The 20116-nt window shown below is 36.1% G+C and overlaps 1 protein-coding gene across 4 annotated transcripts in view; it reads left to right on the forward strand.

Moving 5' to 3' along the window:
• Positions 1 to 20116, forward strand: part of ESYT2 (extended synaptotagmin 2) — an 82185-nt gene that overhangs the window by 42442 nt on the left and 19627 nt on the right. For 2 of the 4 annotated variants that reach the window (XM_054058125.1, XM_054058126.1), the window contains exons 7-14: positions 9646 to 9701; positions 13552 to 13672; positions 14257 to 14433; positions 14879 to 14961; positions 16256 to 16304; positions 16969 to 17058; positions 17572 to 17667; positions 19683 to 19784. In XM_054058125.1, coding sequence (XP_053914100.1) covers positions 9646 to 9701; positions 13552 to 13672; positions 14257 to 14433; positions 14879 to 14961; positions 16256 to 16304; positions 16969 to 17058; positions 17572 to 17667; positions 19683 to 19784 — 774 coding nt within the window. The remainder of the gene's footprint in view (positions 1 to 9645; positions 9702 to 13551; positions 13673 to 14256; positions 14434 to 14878; positions 14962 to 16255; positions 16305 to 16968; positions 17059 to 17571; positions 17668 to 19682; positions 19785 to 20116) is intronic. The other 2 variants (XM_054058127.1, XM_054058128.1) reach the window with 1 other exon arrangement.

The following is a 20116-nucleotide window of genomic DNA, read 5'->3' on the forward strand; positions in this document are numbered from 1 at the left end:
AGAACAAAACAGACACATGAAAATACCAATACTGTTGTTCTAAAATAACAATGGCTGGAAAACAGGATGCCTTCCAGGAAAAGTGGGCAACTCTTCCAAAGTTTATTTTTGTGTTCACAGTTTTGCCCTCTACTTGCCGACTTGAGCACTGTTCTCATACTCCCTTTACAGATTGGTTATGTCTTGTACTTTTGGTTTATTTACTGTTGATTGAGTTTCATTTAATAGTGATGACCACTGGAAAATTCTGTGCTGGATGTGGCTTACAAAATTATCAATACTGATAAAAATTAGACTCAAAAGGAGTGTTCTTACCAAGAATGAATTCTAGTGAAGCGGCTCTAAAAATACATACAATGGTTATGTAGGATGCAGAAGAATGTTGTTTTAGCTTGGTTTTAATTGGTAGACAAAGCCTTTAGAAAATATGAGACTGTTGATATCTTTGCTTCAAAACTTTTTAACCTCTGTTACAGGAGCTTGTGAAACACTTGGATAAATTCTGTAGCATCGGTACTGTTATAATAATATTTGTTAAGAATTTGTCATGTTACTTATAAAATTAGTTATTTGCACTGTTACTTTGTATACTTATAATTTGCTATAACTTTTATTTTGATAGCTTATGGGATGTTTTAAGGGCCATTACAGTGGGTGCTTCCACACTACCCTATTCATCTCTCCCTGTGCCCTCCCATTCAATGTTATTGTCTCTCATACCAGTGCTGAAACTTCTGCTCCTGATGGAAGATGGTTAAAGGATGTCAGCTGGCAGAATATTAACCAGAACAGGAAGTGACTAGTTTCCTCTTCTTGAGATGTATTTTAGCATCTTGAGCTAGCTCACTAAGGAGTCAGGAGGTTGTCTATATCAGTTTAAGGGTGTGAACCAAACTGTAGGACTGGTAGAAGGGCAGAAAGCAGTAGAAAGTGGAGAGGATTAGTTTGAACTGTAGCTTTGAGTAGCTGATGCTATGGGGAATAGCAAGGTGCACAAAAACTTGCCTAACCTTTCTCCTACCCCCAAACATATCTTATCTCAGCAGTTATCTCACTTAAATCTTTAAACATTTACCACTGAAGAACTTAGTACTGTTAAACACAGTTTCTGTGCAGAGATATGCTGTGTTTCCCATAGCAACGATGAAAACCAGTGTCATAGCTACTTTGTACAGTATTGTCTAGTCAAGCCTTATTTGAGAGGCTGAGTTTATTGTATGTTTACTGGTGAAATACACTGGATAATGTTACTTATTAAACTATTACAATAATGTTAGCACTTTAGCATTGTAGTGGTAATGGGCTCTACTAACAGACAAATGGTACTGTGTTGCTGCATGACAATTCACAAGTAACAGAAGAGGGCTTGTTAGTCCTGTTCTCACAGTAGATTTCTGAGAAGAAACACAATTTACACTATGGAGTTGTATCGTTGTGCCCTGCAGCAGACCTTAAATTTGTCCTGCAGAAATCTTACACTTCCGTAACCTGATTAGCAGGAAGTTGTTCATCACCATTTTAAAATATGTTGTGGCTTCTCTTCTGAGAATTAGGAGTGCTAATGGCAGCCAAATCAAGCCACAAAGCTGGCAGTGTTTAGAGGCTGCCTTCTGTCGTGACCCTCTATATTTTGCATTCCAGTACAGTCTTTTCCCTTTGTAAAGTCATGTAGGGTATTGAAAACACCAAGTATGTAAACACACTTATCGGTTTTTAGCCTACCTTTCCTTATACGCTGCAGGGGTATATATGTTTTTATTAAATCTTTCAATGTAACACAGAAGAAATCACGAAAGAATAAAATGTGAATATCATAGAAGAAATCTAATTTTGGTGCAGAACTGAAGGCAGCAGTCTGTGCTGCTTGCGTGCCATACAGCCAGTATAATTCCATGACTGAACGGAATAGAAAAAATGAACTGAGTTGTTACTGTCTCTGTTCAGAAAGGCAAAAGCTCAGTAACACGATTAACTTTAAAAATTGTCTCCCACTTGTCTGCTATTGTCAGTGAATGGTGTGTTGTACCAGGAAGTTTTAAAGGATTACTGCTTGCTGGATTTGATTTTTCTTTTGAATATAGTAAATGGAAATGTAAGTCACATCTTTACAATACTTTGTTTCTTGTATTCTAACAAAAGGTGAATGAGGCTGTCCTATCAATTCTAATTTGTATTCCTCCTTTTTCCTTTTAAAGTCCCAACTTCACAGGCTGTAGGTCTTTGCAGATTTTAGGAATATTGTTCTATTACTGTTTGTTTAGACATTGATGGACATCAGAATTGTTCTGTTCTACTACTTATGCATCCTGACATTTGTTCTGTGTTACATTTAATTTATTCAGGGATCTATCAAACTGATTAATGTAGTAATAGATTGAAGTAGAGCTTTATGTGTTTATTGTGACATGTTCCCCAACTGAACATGAACAGTTTCGCCAACACTGAATTTGAATACTGTGTTTTGTTCCTCTGCATTATTTTGCCTTATTAACAGTAAAATACACATCTTGCACATTAAATGCTCTTGACCTTTTTCACCACCTCTTGAAATAGAAGAAGTAGCGCAATAATTAGCAAATTCTTTTGTTTTGTTCTCCAGTTCTCTTTACCATTGCTTTTCCAGATGATTAATAAGCATTACGTGTAACCAACTGTCTCCATCTTTTACATATGAAGACTATATGGGAACTTTCCATTTCTGTTTGCTGCAAGCTGTCTCTTGAATAAGCTTTGGAAACCTTCCCCTTTTCGTGATGCTTCTGCCACTGTTATGTAGGTGAATTCCAGTGTTTGAAGGCTGCTTTTTTTTTTTTTTTAAGCATACTTGAAAGTCTCAAAGACTGTGAATAAAAGATGTAAAGAAGACGGGAAATAACAAACACGGAATTTCCACCATATAACACGATATACAATATGATTCTATGTGATAACTATTTTTGGTTGAATGTTTCATAAATTCCAAAATTGCATTATCCTGTTATGAGACCTTAAGTCATCCAGGGTTTCAAGGTACCCCAAAACACTTCTAATCACTGGGTATCCTTAAAACACAAAATAGTTGGGGTAGGCTTTAAAACATCTCAGCTCTAATATTTAAGCGGAAGTCAACTAGAAAAAATTGAAAACTAGTTTTGAGTATTGTTGTATGAGAGGTCCTTGCCCCCTTGCAAGAAAGGCTCAGAGAAGGTGTTTGATTGGTGCCCTTGCTGCATCAGTGCTTGCACTGTTTCCACCCTTACTATGAAGGCTTCTCTGCTCAGAAGGTTCAGCTGCTCTTGGGAGGGATGTAACTTCTGTCTCTTAACTAGTTGGTGCTTCAGTTGCACATCCAGTAGCCCAGTACGGAGCAACTAGCAGCCTTTTTAACCTTCATCGCCCCTGCCTACTACAGGCAGCTTCACTGTGAACTCAGTATATTAGTTAGTCCTTTGTGTGTGTTAGTAGTTCGAAACTTTATTTAACAGTGCATCCAGACTCCTATGTCTGCTTCATCAGATCACAGGTCTCTGCCTACCTTTACCACTAGCTCGGGGGCTAAACCAGTAAGCCCAGGACAGCCCATGAGCTCAAGCTTTGGACCAAGTCCATGTTTAAGTGTAAATATGTTTTGTTATAGCAGGTGCAATAACAGAGTTGCTGTACCCTGTGAGTACAAAGATGTCTGATCAATGTGGGACACTCACTGGTTTCCCACATAGGGATTGTCTTCCCTTCCTCCCACCTGCATAACAAAATGTTTATAGGAGTAGGAAGGATTTGTCTTGGTATGAGTACACTTCAGCGTGTGTTGCATTAGTTCTCAATACAGAGCATTGATAAGGCACAAATTTCTTGGTTTTCAGGGAGGAAACATGATTTGTTTTCACTGTTCTGAGCAGAAGAACAACTGAAAGAGAAATGACACACATACTCCCTCATCGGAAAGCATTAACTGGTGTCTGAAATCCCACTCCAGGCCAATGAGCTGGCTGTTAGCAGTTTCTGCAAGGCATATCATCTCTTTCAATTGAGACGTGGTGTGGAAAGACAGGACGTCTTTTCTGCCTCCTGGCAGAGTTTCACTTGGTGACACATCATGAGCACAGTCTTTCCAGTGCCCTGTTAGTTCTGCCTCAGGGAACCAGCTGGCCTTCCCTGAATTTAGCTAAATTAAGAGAATTATGCATTGGTCAGAGTGGAGACAGAGAAGGAAACGATACTATTGAGCTATTTTGGAGATCTGTACGTGAAAACTTTTTTTAAGTATGGATTTTTTTATATTCAGTGCTTCATAAAATGATTCATCAACTGGCAGTCTTTTGCTTGTTCCCTTTTTCTCCACAGGATTCTTCAGTTTGATAGTCTGGTGGCATTGCTTTAATTTACTGTCAAAATCACAAGTTAGGTGGGCTTTTTCTTCTCCAGCAAATCATGTCATGGTAATGCCGAAAATGTAGAATGAAAATCCTGTTATTCAGCTGGACTATGTTTGGAAGGACTCCCTCTTGCCTGTCAAGCAATGTGGTAGATTTGACTGCTTTCTTCTCTTTTGCTGTGCATTTGTCTGCTCTCAGTGCAATTTCCATTCTACTTGTAGGTATAAGTTTTTGGCCTGAACTCTGTTTTCTTGCATTACAAAATACATGTCTTATCCTGAAGCCTGTTTCTGTTTGGAAGCCAAAAGTGCAGGCTTGAAACAACCTTATTGAGAGGAGTGTGGGTGGAGAACACTAAAACCAAGAACTCCCCATTGAAAATAAAAAGGCATTTGTTGTTAGTATCTATGGACTGAGATTAGAGAGTGTGTGTTACCGCAGTGATATCAGCAAGCTTTGTTAGTGCTGGGTTTTTCTGGTAGAGGTGGAAAGGAAGTGCTGTGGTGGACAAATTTACTGATCTTGCCTGCCAGGAGAACTTAGCTTCAAAACCCCAGTAGTTAAAGCTCGATTTATGCCGGTAGTTTGAAGGCTTGTATTCCTTCCAAAACATTTTCGTGGCTTAAGATTTATTTGCAAAGTTCTTCTAATAATCCTATAAAGTGCTTAGGCTTAGTAATGTTTTTTAATTTCTTAGCTCCAACTTTGAATGGAAAAGGATTTGTTGTTAGCATTTCTGAAGTTGACCTCTATCTTTGTATTCATTCCTGTACAATAAGTGGATGAATAGAAATTTATGATATTATATGTACTAATTGCATTTCTTGCCTAAATGGCGACTCTTAGAAGACTGCTATTTTTCAGTTTCTTTGTGTAATTATTTTGTACTTACTTCGTGCTCCAAGGACTGATGACAGAATGAATTGGTAGCCTTATTTTTGAGCAGAGGTGTGTAAAAAAGTATTGATAGTGAGGATGTACTATAGGCACTGTACATATTTCATATGCTGTGTTGTAACCTTTTGAAATGCTTTTTAGTCATATAAATTGAAAGTCTTTCAGTTCTCAGTGATATCTTATAGGTTGTTTTTTATTTTATTTTGAGTTGTGACAGTTAATACAGAAACCACTGATATATATTTGTCTAGTGTAAGGGATGTTTCTCAATGCTGAATTTCAACATGCATTATATTGCTCAATTCATTTAGTTTGGTTAAGTCTGTCTAGGAGACAGCATACAACTTTATTGCACACAGTTTTTAAATCAACATACTAATCAAAGCATGAAAAAAATTATAGGAAATGCAAATATTTTCTCATTTTCTATTTATTCTGAAAACACCAGTATGTAAAAATTAAATATGGGGTGCAAGTATGAACACCTTAAGTTAGAGACCACTTATTGAGGTATTCATGATGTGTATTTGCCTTCTAATTTGCTTATGAGTAATGAAAAAGGGAATAAATTATGTAATAATGCGTAAGTTGTGTAATAAACTGGTTTCTTAAAACAGTATGAAATTACTTCTTCCAGAGTGTTGGTAGCCTACATAGATTTTTAAAGTGTGACATGATGTAATGTCAAAACTTGTGATTAGAACATGAAAACCAATCTGAAAACTCAAGTTGTGGTTAGTCTTATCAGCTATTATGTATGTTACATTACCTAAAGCTTTGTGGATACTTTTCATTAAAATTTCTAGAGTCTAAAAATCACCTATTTTATCCCAGAACTTATTTTTGGAAAGCTGTCTACTTCCACCTGTTCATGCAATTTGGCCTCTAGAGCTACTATTACATTTGGAGAATACCTTTCCATATAGTGTTATTTCATTTACCTCCGATGTGTGTGCATCTGGAAACATGAACTTAAAAATTCAGATTTATATTAAATAGTAGCTGGTGCTATGTTTTGGTTCATCCTGCAAGATAATTTTAATACACAGAATCAAATAAATAAAAAAGTGAGAGGATGACTTTGGAACACACTAATTATAAAGACAAAATACCATATTTGTGAAATGTAATTACCAGCAGACAAATATATTTTTTCACTTTTAATTTATCCAGTGGTGCATTTCACCAATTATATAAAGGCTGAAACAGAAGTCATACCAGGAGCTCATGCAAGAAGTATTTTATCTTTGTTTCTTTATCCTGTGAGCTGCAAAAAAGAAATCATTGCTATTTAGTAAAAAGTTCAAAATTATGTTACTTATTTTTTTTTCTTCCTTTGACGTATTATTTTCTGTGTCTGGCATATTGTGCTGAAAAGTAAATCAAAAGGAAAAAAGACCCCTTATAATGAAGCTTGCAAACTCTTTTAAAATTCAGTCTAAGTTTTAACAATAGTATCAATTTTGCAGTATCTTATTAGAAAGCTCCTGTTATTTCTAAGGCTAAGTATCTAAGGATACTTCGGGAAGCTGTTTTTTAAGAGTCAGAACAGAAAAATAAAAATATTGGGTTTTTTTTCTATTTTAATAATTTCAACAGTATTCTGTCTGTTGAGTTATTGAATAGAATTCCTGGGTAAAAATCAGTATATGGGAGGGAGGGAGGGAGGGAGGGATGGATGGATGGATGGATGGATGGATGGATGGATAAAGGGAATACTCCATAACTGGCAAGGAGAAAAGTGTGGAACAAAGGCATAATTAAATATAATAAAATACGTACCTTTGGTAGAAATTTATTGTTTACTGCTTTTTAACCCACACAGCTTAAAATTATGCAGAGTAAGAAAATGAATTGACTAGAACTAGACCATGAAGTTTAACTGTCATTCCAAGAGCTCTTCTCTTCTGTCTGATGCTGTAATGACAGAATGAGAAACTGTTTTTACTGTTGCTCATTGTTTCAGACTCTGGGAAACATGAATAGAGTTTAGAAAATTGCATTCAAAAGAAGCAAACAGATAAATTTCTTGCTTTCTATAAGTTTGTGGTATCTCCATTGGACTCATTTTGGTTGATGGAAGCAGAGAGAAAGCTTCCATCAGTCATCCACTGGAGTCTATTAGATGCCTGTATTAGAGGAGTCTGTTTCTTTTTCTCTCCTGCCTATACAGAGACACAGGAGTGTAATACAGGAGGCTAAGAAAATTCTTGCAATGGTTTTTTGAATTGGTATCAGGAGAGAAAGTAGTAAATTTTGAGCCTTCTGTTGAAGTCTGTAAGTTTATCCACCCTTCTGAACGGCATGGTTAGGAAGACATTAATCTTATTCCCTGGGTGGCATTAAACGCTTGTGTTCTGCTGCAATAAGTTCACAGACGCTTAGAGTAGTTGAGGTTGGCAGGATCCTCTGTAACTCATGTGGTCCAACTTCCTTGCTCAGGCAGGTCCACCTAGAACAGGTTGGCCAGGATCATGTCCAGACAGCTTTTAAGTATTTCCAACGATGGAGACACTACAACGTCTGTGAGCAACCTGTACCAGTGCTTGGTCATCCTCAGAGTAAAAGAATGTTTCCTGATGTTCAGAAAGTACCTCCTGTGTTTCAGTTTGTGCCAGTTGCCTCGGGTCACCGGGCAGCACTGAGAAGAGCCTAGCTCAGTCATCTTTGCACCCTCCCTTCAGGTTTTTATAAACATTAATAGATTCCCCCTTGAGCCTTCTCTCCTCTGGGCTTATAAACAGTCCCTGCTTTCTCAGCCTTTCCTCATAGGAGAGATACTCCAGTCCATGAATCATCTTCATGGTGCTTTCTTGGACTTTCTCCAGTATGTCCATGTGCTGAGGAGCCCAGAACAGGACAAAGCACTCCAGGTGTTGCCTTCTCAATGATGAGTAAAGGGGAAGAATCCCCTCTCTCAGCCTGCTGGTAATGGTTTTCCTAATGCAGCCCAGGATAGCATTAGCCGCTCTTTTGGCAAGGACACGTTGCTGGCTCATGTAGATTCTTGCAGTACATCCCATGATCTATCTTGCCTTTTGTGTTGGAACATTCAGTTATTAAGTCTTACTACGTTTTCCATTGAAAGGATAATGATTTTTTTTTTTCCACTTAATTGTTTGTTGCAGGCAGGCTAGGTGCTTCATAGATAACATTGTTGAAATATTTTGCGATCCTTACAAAAGTATATTAAGTAACAGCAGTGCTTATGTAAGTAAATGTATCATGTGTTATCTTTAGTCCAAGCATTCACAAAGGAAATCACTAATTAAGCTATTAATAGATCCTTTATAAAACAATGGTGTGTGCTGGGCTTTTTTTAAATAGAAGATGAATGTAGGGTGATTATTCTTGCCTGTTTGTGGAAAGATGCAACATATTATTGTAGAGTTGTGTTAGGTTTTTTTCAGCATTTAACTGAACCACTGCAATGAGAATCTCAAAACCTTTTTAACTTTTTCATGCAGTTGTTCTTACATTGGGTTAGTTCGATTTGGAGGTGTGGTGGTAGTTGAGTGGGTCTGGATTTCTTTGTTGCTTATATTCACTTAACTTCTATGGAATTAATAGAAGGTTTTCAATGAGAAGGGGGATAAGGAAACTGATGCTGTTAGTTTTGTTATCTAGAATTAGAAGATTTTAGGATTAAAGAGGACATCAGAAATCATTTGTTAATGCCTGCAGCCCTGACACAGTATAAGTACCTATATAGAATATGTATGTCTAATATTCTGATAAAAATTTTCCATGAAGGAAGTATGTATGATCTAACAATGAGTTATCATTATTAATTCTTTCTGAGGATTTTTCTCACTTCTGTGCTTAATCTTATTGATACCTTTCCTCTTCACTGCATCAGTGGTAGAATTAATTTGCTTCTTTGTAATTGAAAAGAGCCTCCCTTGTGTTTCCAAGTTGCTGTCATGTCCTCCTGCTTTTTTAAACGCAATCCTTCATTCTTTCCATTGGGCATGTCTTCTAAATGTTATTTTCCTGGTCTCAAATGCAATTCTTCATCAGCTTATACTTTAAATATTCATATTGGTGACTGTTATTCTGTAACAGGTCTATGGTGATATGAAAACATTTCCCCAGAAAATAGGACCACATCTCATTATTTGTTATTGGTTCTATGTAGTGGATACTATGTACATGTATATATGGAGGGCTCATGCATGTATTTATGTGTGGAAGGGTGGATAAGAGGATAGTGAGTTGTTCTTATAACTGTTGTACAAACTTGCTAAAAATTACTTAGAATAGAAGTTGTTCAAGAAAGTTCTGGGAACTATTATTAACTCTCCACTGAAGAGACTCTATAGTGATTAGATTTATTTCTTCAATTTTGTGAATTCTAACTTTCTTTTCTTCCCTCCACCTTTGTAATTCACAGCTTTTGGAAATTAACTGGACTGGACTGACCAATCTTCTAGATGTTCCAGGACTGAAGTGAGTATATGCTCATATAAAGCAGTGTTTGATGCTTCTATACCCAAATAAATCCCAGAAAATCTGAAGACTGTCAAATAAAGTATTTTAGTTTAAATTACTCTGAAAAATTATCTTTTCATTTAGAATTATATGCAGTTGCTCAATACGCAGAAGGTAGTGATTTCACTACATGGAAAGGTACATCAAAAGTATATCTTAGTTTTTTTAAAAACATTTTGAAAAGATAAATTTTAATCTGCTTTTTAAAGTGTTCTCAGCCTTCCCAGATGTCCAGAATCTTGTGAATTTCCTATCTGCCATCTCCTAGGACACTGGAAAGACACAGAGCCTCATTTTTCTTGCCAGTGGGTTCACAACATCTTGGCTCATGGCTTTGTATGCCAATACGTCTCTAGTTGCTTGTGTAAGAAATATCTTAAGACAGTTGTCAAATGAAATAAACTTCCTAATCTCTTTAAGTACATACTGCTAAAGCTTTCAGTCTATTATGTGAAGATCAAATGGGGTAGCAGAAAATTGACCATATATAGCTAGAAAAAATGACTGGCTTAATCAGAGCTTTTCAAAAAAGTACGTGATAAAACCACAATGAAAAAAGCAGAAGCAGAAATGAAAAGCAAGCTTCTTTGAATCACAGCAATCCTGATAAGGTTAAATCCATTAATATATTCATAATTATGGAGTTGTAATAGTTACCCAGGGGCTTTTTAATATTGAGACAATGGCTAAGGGGATAGTGGCAGATCTGATATACATTTGGATTTTATGAATAGTCCTTTTATTGGATCCCATACTCTCAAGAGCTGGCTGACTCCAGGATTATTTTTATTGTTTAAAAGCAAGACTGTGAATGTAGGTATTAATTTAATCCGTCAGTGCTGACTGAAACAGTTTTTGCTTTACTTAGATATGTGAAGCCCAGTTGAACAGTTTTAATTTCAAACTTGCTTTAAGTAGGTTAATGGCTGCAAGAATTGCTTATGTTTCAAGCCTACTTAAGACTGTCTCTGAGGAAAGAGATTTTCTTGATGAGTGAGAAAATAGTTCCAAAATACAGCTCCCGAGTAATAATTTGCTCTTTTGACTTAACACTAATAAATTTATATTTAGTACTTAAGCTTACTAGACTCTTGAGATTCATGTCATGCAACATACTTGTAGGAATGCAAACGCAAAAACCTCAGATGTAAACAAAGTCTCACCAAGTGTCTGAAGTTTATGGTTTCCAGAGCAACCAAGCTTGGCCATGTATGCATATAATGGTGCCATCTAGTCGTGGTATGGTTTCTATAGTAACTGTAACCGAGGTGACTCATGCTCTGCCTTGCAAGCAGATTTCTTCAGTGCTGTATTTGTTTTTGCTTATCTGTATAGACAGATTGTATATTTTGGTGTGATAGCTTGACATATTATAGTTGTGATAAACAATGATGAACAAGAGATTGCTGCCACCACAGGTACCTTTTTTGTCCTGTGGCTCTTAGCTGCACTACTTGTTTGTATTCTGCAAATGACTTCAGCTAAGTGAATTTCTGAATTTGCTGCTGGAAACTTCCTTGTCAGCTGTTACCAACTTCCATTGCTCTTTGTAAATGACTCTGCTAGGAGAAGGACACCAAATTAATTCATATTCCAGCATTAGTATAGCTTACAGAAGACTAGAGTTGAAAATCTGTGTGAGCAGGAGATAGGCTGTTAGAATAGGCAAGTGCTGTCAAGTGGGGATGTGGATGATGGGAAGATTAAGTCTCTTATGGTTGCTTGAGATGTAATAAAAACACTCTATGCACTCAGAGATGTGCTGTGTCTGCAGTATGGATAAAGATGATGCAGGAAAAATACATGACTGATTATTCTGTCACTAAAAATTAAGTAGAGATGAGTAGAGAGTAATACAACAGAGTAGGCAACTGCCAATTATTTTTCTGCAATTAAATTGAGTTTTGAAGACATTTACTATAATAAACTATCATCTGAAGCAATACACACATAGGTCATTTTTTTAATTGGAAAATATAATTATACCTAAAATCAATGACCTAAAGTTTTATGATCTTAAGAAACTGTTTATCAATGGCACATCAACATAGGAGTTTAAATTGGTACATTCTTCTCTGTTGGCACTGGAACAGTTTGCCTGGAGAAGTCGTGAATGCTCCATCCCTGGAGGTGTTCAAGGCTCAGGCTGGATGGGGCTTTGAGCAACCTGATCTAGTGAAAGGTATCCCTGCTCGTGGCAGGAGGGTTGGAACTGGATGATCTTTAAGGTCCCTTCCAGCCCAAACCATTCTATGATTCTGTGAAAAAAGATTGTAATTTTTGCCTTTTAGTCATGAAGAGTATTTTCCAACAGGGAGCATCCCAGTTGGCTAATATTTGGTTTGATAAGTTTTAGACAACTTGAAAGTGTCGTTTTGTTTCAGAATTCATTTGGTTCATTACTTGGTTACAATCTTCAGTGTTCTTTTTCAGCTCCCTGTTTTTAAAGACAGAATATCTGCTACCTCCTATGAGTTCAGTTTCTCTTTGTAAAATTTGTGGGATGCAGGCTGTACAGGTTGCAGATCTTTGTCATGAAAGATCAATGTGAATTTGAAATGGGGCAGATCATATTTAACGAGTTAATTCTGATACCCATCTCTATGATAATATGATTATTGCACATGATGAAAATGTACACCCAAGTGAAAATGTAATATATATTGCATACCACTACAGCTCCCGTGGTCTATAAGTGTGGTAGCTGCTGACTCAGAGATGGTCCCAACTGCAGATTGAGTCTTAGAAAAGCTTCACAAGGTGATTACAAGCAAGTGCTTCACCTGAAAAATGCTCTAAGTAATCAAACGTTATCTGCATCTCGATTTCGTGAAGGCTGTAAAAGGAGAATCTTAAAGTACGTTTAGGAGGAGAAATCGTTCGTGGCTGAAGCAGCTCCATCAGTTTTAGCAAGACTGCACCTGCAATGCAAAATATCTCAAGTATTTTTATAGTTGCCTCTCAGAATCTTTGTATATAGCTTTGTATATAGCCCTAGAGTCTTCCTGGATACTTATCTTCTGTGGCAAATTGCAGCATTCCAGTTCTGCCTTTTTGCCCATGTATATGGCCCATGTATATGATGTGTGTAACCATTGGTGTTCCTCTGACATCATACTGATTTGTAGTCCGTTCAGACACAAACAGGGCAAACTTGTAGCTGAGGAAATCTTTTTCTTTTCTGTGTTTGTAGGGGGCACAGACTTGTTTTTTTTAAATGATTCATTACCAGTGTGATTGTATTGCCACTCCCTTTTTGCCAGAACCTGTTTTGCTCCCCTAGGCTGTATTTTACTCAACCACAAAGGTTTTTTCTATTGTGTTTCTGTTTTAAATGATAGTCGTCCCAGCTCCAGAGGACAGCTTGTTTCATAACAGTACAGGAGTGGTTAGGCAAACTTTCAGGGACAGTTAAGTCATTATTGAAATACAAAAGTAGATTAACGTTTACCATCTGCTTGGTTATATGCAATGCAGGCAAGAAAATTTATGCAATGGCTTTCAACGCTGGGTGGCTTTAAAAAGGCAAGAGTGAGGAGGGACCGTGGTGGTCCAGGGAAATGGGAATTTTATATTTCTCTCAGTGGGTTCTGCTGTTCAGCGTCAGCTGCTTCCTCCTGGTGGCCGTTTTGGCAAGAATCCTTTATTTAAAAAAAAAAAAAGTGTTTAAAATACAGATATCTGTTCATCCCCCTTTAAAAGACAAATGCGTTCTCCATTTATGTTATTAAGCAGAAAAAGGAGTAGATTAGTGTGACATAACGTGTTTAATTTTCATGAATAAACTGACGATTATTTTCTCCAACAGTGGCCTATCAGATACGATAATATTGGATATAATATCTAACTACCTGGTCCTTCCAAATAGAATTACAGTCCCCCTTGTCAGTGAAGTGCAGATTGCACAGTTGCGGTTTCCTATACCAAAGGTAAGCCTGTTTCTGTAAATACTAATAATTTAGCATTTAATTTTTCTGTAGTAGTAACTGTTGAAAGGTATGCATATCTGTGTGAATTTCTACATATAGTTATTGCGGTAGGACAAGTTATCATGAATCCAGTCACTTAAAAGAATCTATTTTAATTTATAAATAATTTCTGTGAAGTTAGCATTTTATAATAATGCCAAGAAGGACTTTCTTGGTTTGATAGAATCTTAAAACATATTACTTGCTAAAATATAGTTCAACTGGAGAGATTAAAAATTAATGTATGTTTTATATTACCACTGCAAGTTGTTGTTTGTATTCTGCACTTGGAAGTTGTTACTACTTCCTGCTGCTCTCTTCCAGTAGCATGGCAATTCTTCATATAACCAACGTGTCTGATGATTGATTGCAGTTTTTCTTTTCAGGAATCTCTTCATAATTGATATCCCTCCACTTTATAGTTTGTCCACACTACGTTTTATGTTAAGGAAATCACAGTGGAAATTATAAAATATATATTGCATAAATTGTAATGACAAAGAAGCTTTCAGGTTATTACATAAACTCTTTTTTTCCTCTTTCAGGGTGTTCTAAGGATACACTTTATTGAAGCTCAGGACCTGGAAGGGAAAGATACTTACCTAAAAGGCATTGTCAAAGGGAAATCAGATCCTTATGGAATCATCCGGGTTGGCAACCAGATTTTCCAAAGCAAGGTCATCAAAGAAAATCTCAATCCAAAATGGAATGAAGTTTATGAGGTATAACCATTAAAACACCTCATTGTGAGTTCTGTGAAGTTGTTCTAAAGTTTCTTTTGTTAAAGAATGTGATAACTCTCGAGGCTTCCCCAGGGAGCTTCTTTATGTCTCCCTCTAAAAGCCCAAAGTTCTATGACGGAACAGAATTGCTTCATTGATATATATATATATATATATATATATATATATATACACACACACGTTTTTTGTCTGGACTACCTATCAGTAATTCTGAGAAGCTGTCTAGTCTCTTAAAGCCAGCGTTAGCAAATCATATTTGAAAAGCTATTATACTCGTTTTACTCACTAAATTGCTTCTTTTTTAAAGCATTTGCTTTTTGATATGTTTTAATACACCAAGGCAGTGCCGTTCAATGTTATACTATGCCGCTTAAAAAAACTAGTTAGTTTTACCATTGACACTGCCGTGTTACTGTACTTCTAGGCCTTAGTGTATGAACATCCAGGACAGGAGCTGGAGATTGAGCTCTTTGATGAAGATCCAGATAAAGATGACTTCCTGGGAAGGTAAATGTTATGGAGAATATATTTGCAGACCTAAAAAAAGATGAAATGTTTTTATGTAGGGTTTGTTTTTTTCTTTTTGCATTTTATTGCAGTCATAGTTCTTTATTTATAAATTATCTTTTCAAAATTATGGTAGTAAGTTGTCCCTAATTACTTCATATGTGTAAATATACGTATATAAAAATGTGCTTGCGTGTGTATATACACATGTATATGTTCACATATTTTTTCTAAAAAGGTAAGTATTGGGGGCAACCAGAGGGCAAAGAAGGTGGTGTTTTATTTAGGAATTGTGCCCTAATGCTTTAATGTTCATAAGCTAGCACTGAGTCTTAATTATTTCTTCAGGCAAAGTTAATACAGCTTTATAACTGTGCATCTTCTTCATCTTCATAGTTTTTAAATGGCTAGCTCATAGTTTATTTTTCTTAAAAGCTGATCTTAAGTATTTCATTAAAGAAAAAAATTTGCTATAATGCTTCGCAAACATTACTCACTCTTAGATTACATAGGCCTACCTTTAGTGTTTACCCATAAACGTTTCAGGGTTTTAGTCAGCTTCTTTCTCCAGTAATTTGTCACCTTTATTTCTTGCAGAGTTTTGGAGCTTCCCATTGTTGCTTTCCATACAGAGTAGAACTCCCTTTTCTTTCCAGCTCCTTCTCTCTTAACAGGAGCAACAGTACCTACTTCTCTTCTCATAAAAATAAAGAAGTAGGTAGTACAAAGGCTTCTTTTCTTTGCACTTCCCTAATCTTACACTGAAGTGGTGGGGGGGAAAGTGGAGTAATGTGTACATCAGTACTAATAAAATAAAAAAACATGACAAATGTTCGTGCCCTGGCGTGCAGTTGTCTGCCCTGTTTAATTTTTAGCAGAGTCTCTCATACGCTTTTAAATTGTGTGAACTAGCACTCTCCCAAACAATGCCAAAGCATGAATTTGGTCATAGCGTATGTCCAGGGGCTATTTCCAGTGGGTAGGTTGGATGTGGTCACTGTTTTGAGAATTTGGTCATATGTATGTTGAGCATATGTGCCAATTGCCCTTGTAGCTACAAAATGGGCTCTAGAATAGGCATATTTTCTGTTATCCTGCATTCATCTTTGTTCAGCCATTTCATTCCCTACTTCTTCCTCTCTTAGGGGCTAAAAGAATAGTATTCTGTTCTTTTGATCTCAGTGGAAGCCTGGATACTCAGCAAGCACAGGGTGGGGTTTGAGTTCTGTGTTAGATTTGTTTTTCTTCTTGGTTACAATACTGATTCTTCCTTTTTTCTTTTCTTTTTTTCTAGTTTGATGATAGATTTAATTGAAGTGGAAAAGGAACGTCTTCTAGATGAGGTCAGTGTTCACTAAATTTTCGTTTAAAGAAACTCATATGATGTGTAAGTAGCTGTTCTTGTATTATATGTTTTCCTGGGGATAGTTCCTGCATGTACATGAATAAACTTAATGTGACAGAAATAGATTCCCTGATGTTCAGTACAGTGGGTTTAAGTGATATTTGGACTGGTGAACTTCAAAGAATGATGCTATTCTTTGTGTCTTGGGATTTTAAGATTAATAGTGGGTAAATTCAGAAGAGAGTAAATTACGTATTTGGTGAGAGATTTCTCTTGTGGGAGAAGAGTTAATTGCCTGGTTTAACTACTGTTAGACTCAGCAGACTCATTTTTGTCCTATATGTGAGAGATTTTATAGTATTGTTTGCAGGGTTTGCATATCCAGAAGGTCTTTACAGAACTTAAAGAATTCTCTTGATATTTTATAAATGCTTTTACCCTATAACATAGTTTTGCATCGCTGTTTTTGTTATTCTATGTTGTAATATTTAGTGTGAAATAACACATTTGAAACAATGAATCAGATCTTTCAGGTTATGCAGACTTCAGCTCTACAAGATTTCTAGTAGAGCTTAGCATTTCCTAAGTGTCTTGAAGAACCAATTGCAATCATGTTATTGTTTGGTGTCAGATTATTTCATGTTACTTTGCTTAACTTTTAGTGGTTTACTTTGGATGAAGTGTCCAAAGGAAAATTGCATTTAAAACTGGAATGGCTCACATTGATGCCAACTGCTGAAAATCTAGACAAGGTATTAAAGGAAGACGTTACTTTTATCCTAATCTTAATTGTTGTGGGGTGTTTTTTGTTGTGTGTGTGGGGTTTTCTGTTAAGTATTTTAATTCTCTAGCTGTGTGGGCTTGGATAGACCTGTACCTTTATACCAAGCTATTTGTCTCTAGAAATCCCAAACTAGTCATAACTGTCAATCTACTCTTGTGGTATGGGATCTTAAAATGCTTTTGTCATCTTCTTCTTGTCTCTTAACGTTATGGTTTGAGAAAATTGGGTAACATTTCTTTAGCCTGGGAGATACAGCTGGATATGATATTATTATCTGTCCAGTCTAAAAATGGTGGAAGATTACATAAAAATGGGTTTGAATTATATATATGAGTCTTGAAAAGTTACTTTTTGTGCTTCACAGTGTGCATTTGTGAAGGTTTGTGTCTTGGAAGAGGTTTTAAAAATATTTTTCAGGAATGGGACAGAAAAAAATATTATTTGATTTTTCATAAAGGCTTACAGTATGTTTTTGGTTTAGGTGCTAACAAGCATTAGAGCTGATAAAGACCAAGCCAATGATGGGCTTTCTTCTGCATTGCTTATTCTCTATTTGGACTCAGCAAGAAACTTGCCTGTAAGTTACTTTCTGCTGGATACCCTTTTGTCATGGGTATCTCTTGCGAACTTCCAGCATGTATTGCTTGGTAGTACGGCACACGGCTTTACTAACACACATTATGCCATGTTTTCTATACTTCTCTCATTTCAAAACGTGTAATGTAAGGTCCACATTTTTAGCAGTACAGTAATACAGATACGTCTTTAATAAAACATAAGTCTCTAATCAGTGTGATTTTTCTTTAAAGAATGCTCCTTTCCTGGACTTGAAAGGCTGCATGTTTTTATTACACAGTGTTTTCCATAAATAGTGTGGGATCAGCATGGGGAATTTTAAGGAACTAACTGGGAAAAAGCCCACTTCCTTGAGTTCAGGTAAACTTGCTTGTTTTGGTTTAGGGTATCTGTTGTAGATTTGATGGTCCTGAAGTCCTCATAATGAAATCAGTACTGTTCAGTTGATTTTACAGTGGCAGAGCACTTGTATGAGAATTCACCAGGTTGTCCTGTGAAGTATTGTTTATTTGCTTGTGTGAAACATAAAACCCCAAAAATTAATGGTTATATCTTTATGTAGATTATACTGTGGCACTGTGAAATAGGTTGTTTATGACAAGCACAGACTGTTTCATAGTTTATTTGATGTTAGTAAAGTACTGCTTCTGGTTGTAAATGATAGCATTAAAAAAGTAAATCCTACCATAAATAGATATGCAAAGCATCATCCTGAGTTTTGCTGTTTTTCAGCATTGCTGTTAAATAAGGAATTCTGAAAGCGGTGACTAAAATAGTAATCAGGAAAAAAAAGCTTCCAAGCCTCAGATTTTTTTGACCACATTTTTCAAAGTTGTCCACTCAAATTTAAATTAAAATGCTGCATCAAACAGAGTAGTAACAAATGAAACTTGTGTAGCCTAGTAGTCCTGTGTTACCTTTTTAACCTCACTGAAATGAATTCAGGGAACTCTAACATAGCAGGAAGAGTAGAATTACCATAGTACGGGGTAATGAGAAATAGAATAGGATTATGATGTGCTTAACATCAGTTTGAGAATACTGCAACAAAAAGATACAAAAAGGCTTTTCAGTTAAGTGGGGGAAAGATATCATTGGAAGACTTTCTTGCAGGAGAACTGAAAAGACTGCTATAGATTCTATAAAGACAATGCTTAGATACTGTCATGGACCTGCTAGAGAAACTGCAGTTAATTATAGTGAATGCAGTGGTTTTGTGTCCATTTGATTCTAATGTAGAACAACATTTAAAGAACTAAGCTTGAAAATCTTCTGGCTTCTCATGTTGTGTTCCTATTCAGTGATAGCGGTTGTGTAGCTTAATAGCAAAATTGATCACACTTTTGGATTGCTTGTGTATTTGTGGGAAACAAAGTTCAAAGAGAATGAAGTCTGCTAAAATGACACCCTTATTAATAACTTTGAAAAGTTTTGTCTACAACTTTAATATTGCAGCTGAAATATTTTCTAGATGAATAAGTATTTTTTATTACCTTAAAAATGGATTTCTTAACATAAGCTGATCACTGATACATTTCAGATCTTGCATCATCCTTGTTTTGTTTGAATTATAGTGGATAATCCCCAGCGTAGGAATTTCTTTTGCATCAGATGCATCTTGGTTATGAGTTTATGAAACACTGGAAAGATTTATCTGAAATATGTTTCAATTGAAATAGAAATGGTGTGGAAAGCTGGTCTCTAAATTTACTTACTTAGTTCAGATTTATATGGCAGATCTGCCAACAGTAAATTTGGAAAGTGGGCTAAAATGTTTGAATAATTAAGAAATATAAAAACCAAAAAATCTTCTCACCTTGCTGCATTACAGGAAGTCATATAATGGAAGAAACTATTTCTTAATGAGAAATGTTTACTTACTTTTTGTTAACTGCTGTTTTCTCTGGAATCCCTTGACTGTTTTCCTTAAATTTTTTGTGTAGTAAAGCTGCTTATGCATTCATTCTGCCACAATCCCATCACTCTGCTTTCTCCTTCCATTTCCATCTTCCTAAGAGTATCTACGAGGGAAACTTTGGGTGTGGATACTTAAAAGAGAGGAGAGCATCGGGACTAGTCTTTTGTGAAAACACTACCTCACTCTATAGAGCACTATTTGTGAGTTCTCTGGTATTATTTGTATTGTACCTTTTATCTGCCAGAGTGTGGATTAGTGCTACTAAAGCCACTCACTCTAGTGGAATGAGAGCATGCAATTTGTTTTGCTGCATGGTTTCAACAAGTGTGCATTGTTTTTGTGCTATTTTTATTGCATTTTAAAGGCTACTTAAATTTCATTGATCAGCATGTCATTGGGTAAGTAATTAACTTTATAATAAAAACCCAAGATAAGTTTGTTGTAAAAGCTCTTACATTTAACTTAAATTGCTGATTCATCGAGAAATAAAACGCATACTCTACTGGCACACTATGTGCTGGTGAATTTTTGG

Source organism: Cuculus canorus, chromosome 2 (assembly GCF_017976375.1).
Source record: "Cuculus canorus isolate bCucCan1 chromosome 2, bCucCan1.pri, whole genome shotgun sequence".
In the NCBI taxonomy this organism is placed as follows: Eukaryota; Metazoa; Chordata; class Aves; order Cuculiformes; family Cuculidae; genus Cuculus; species Cuculus canorus.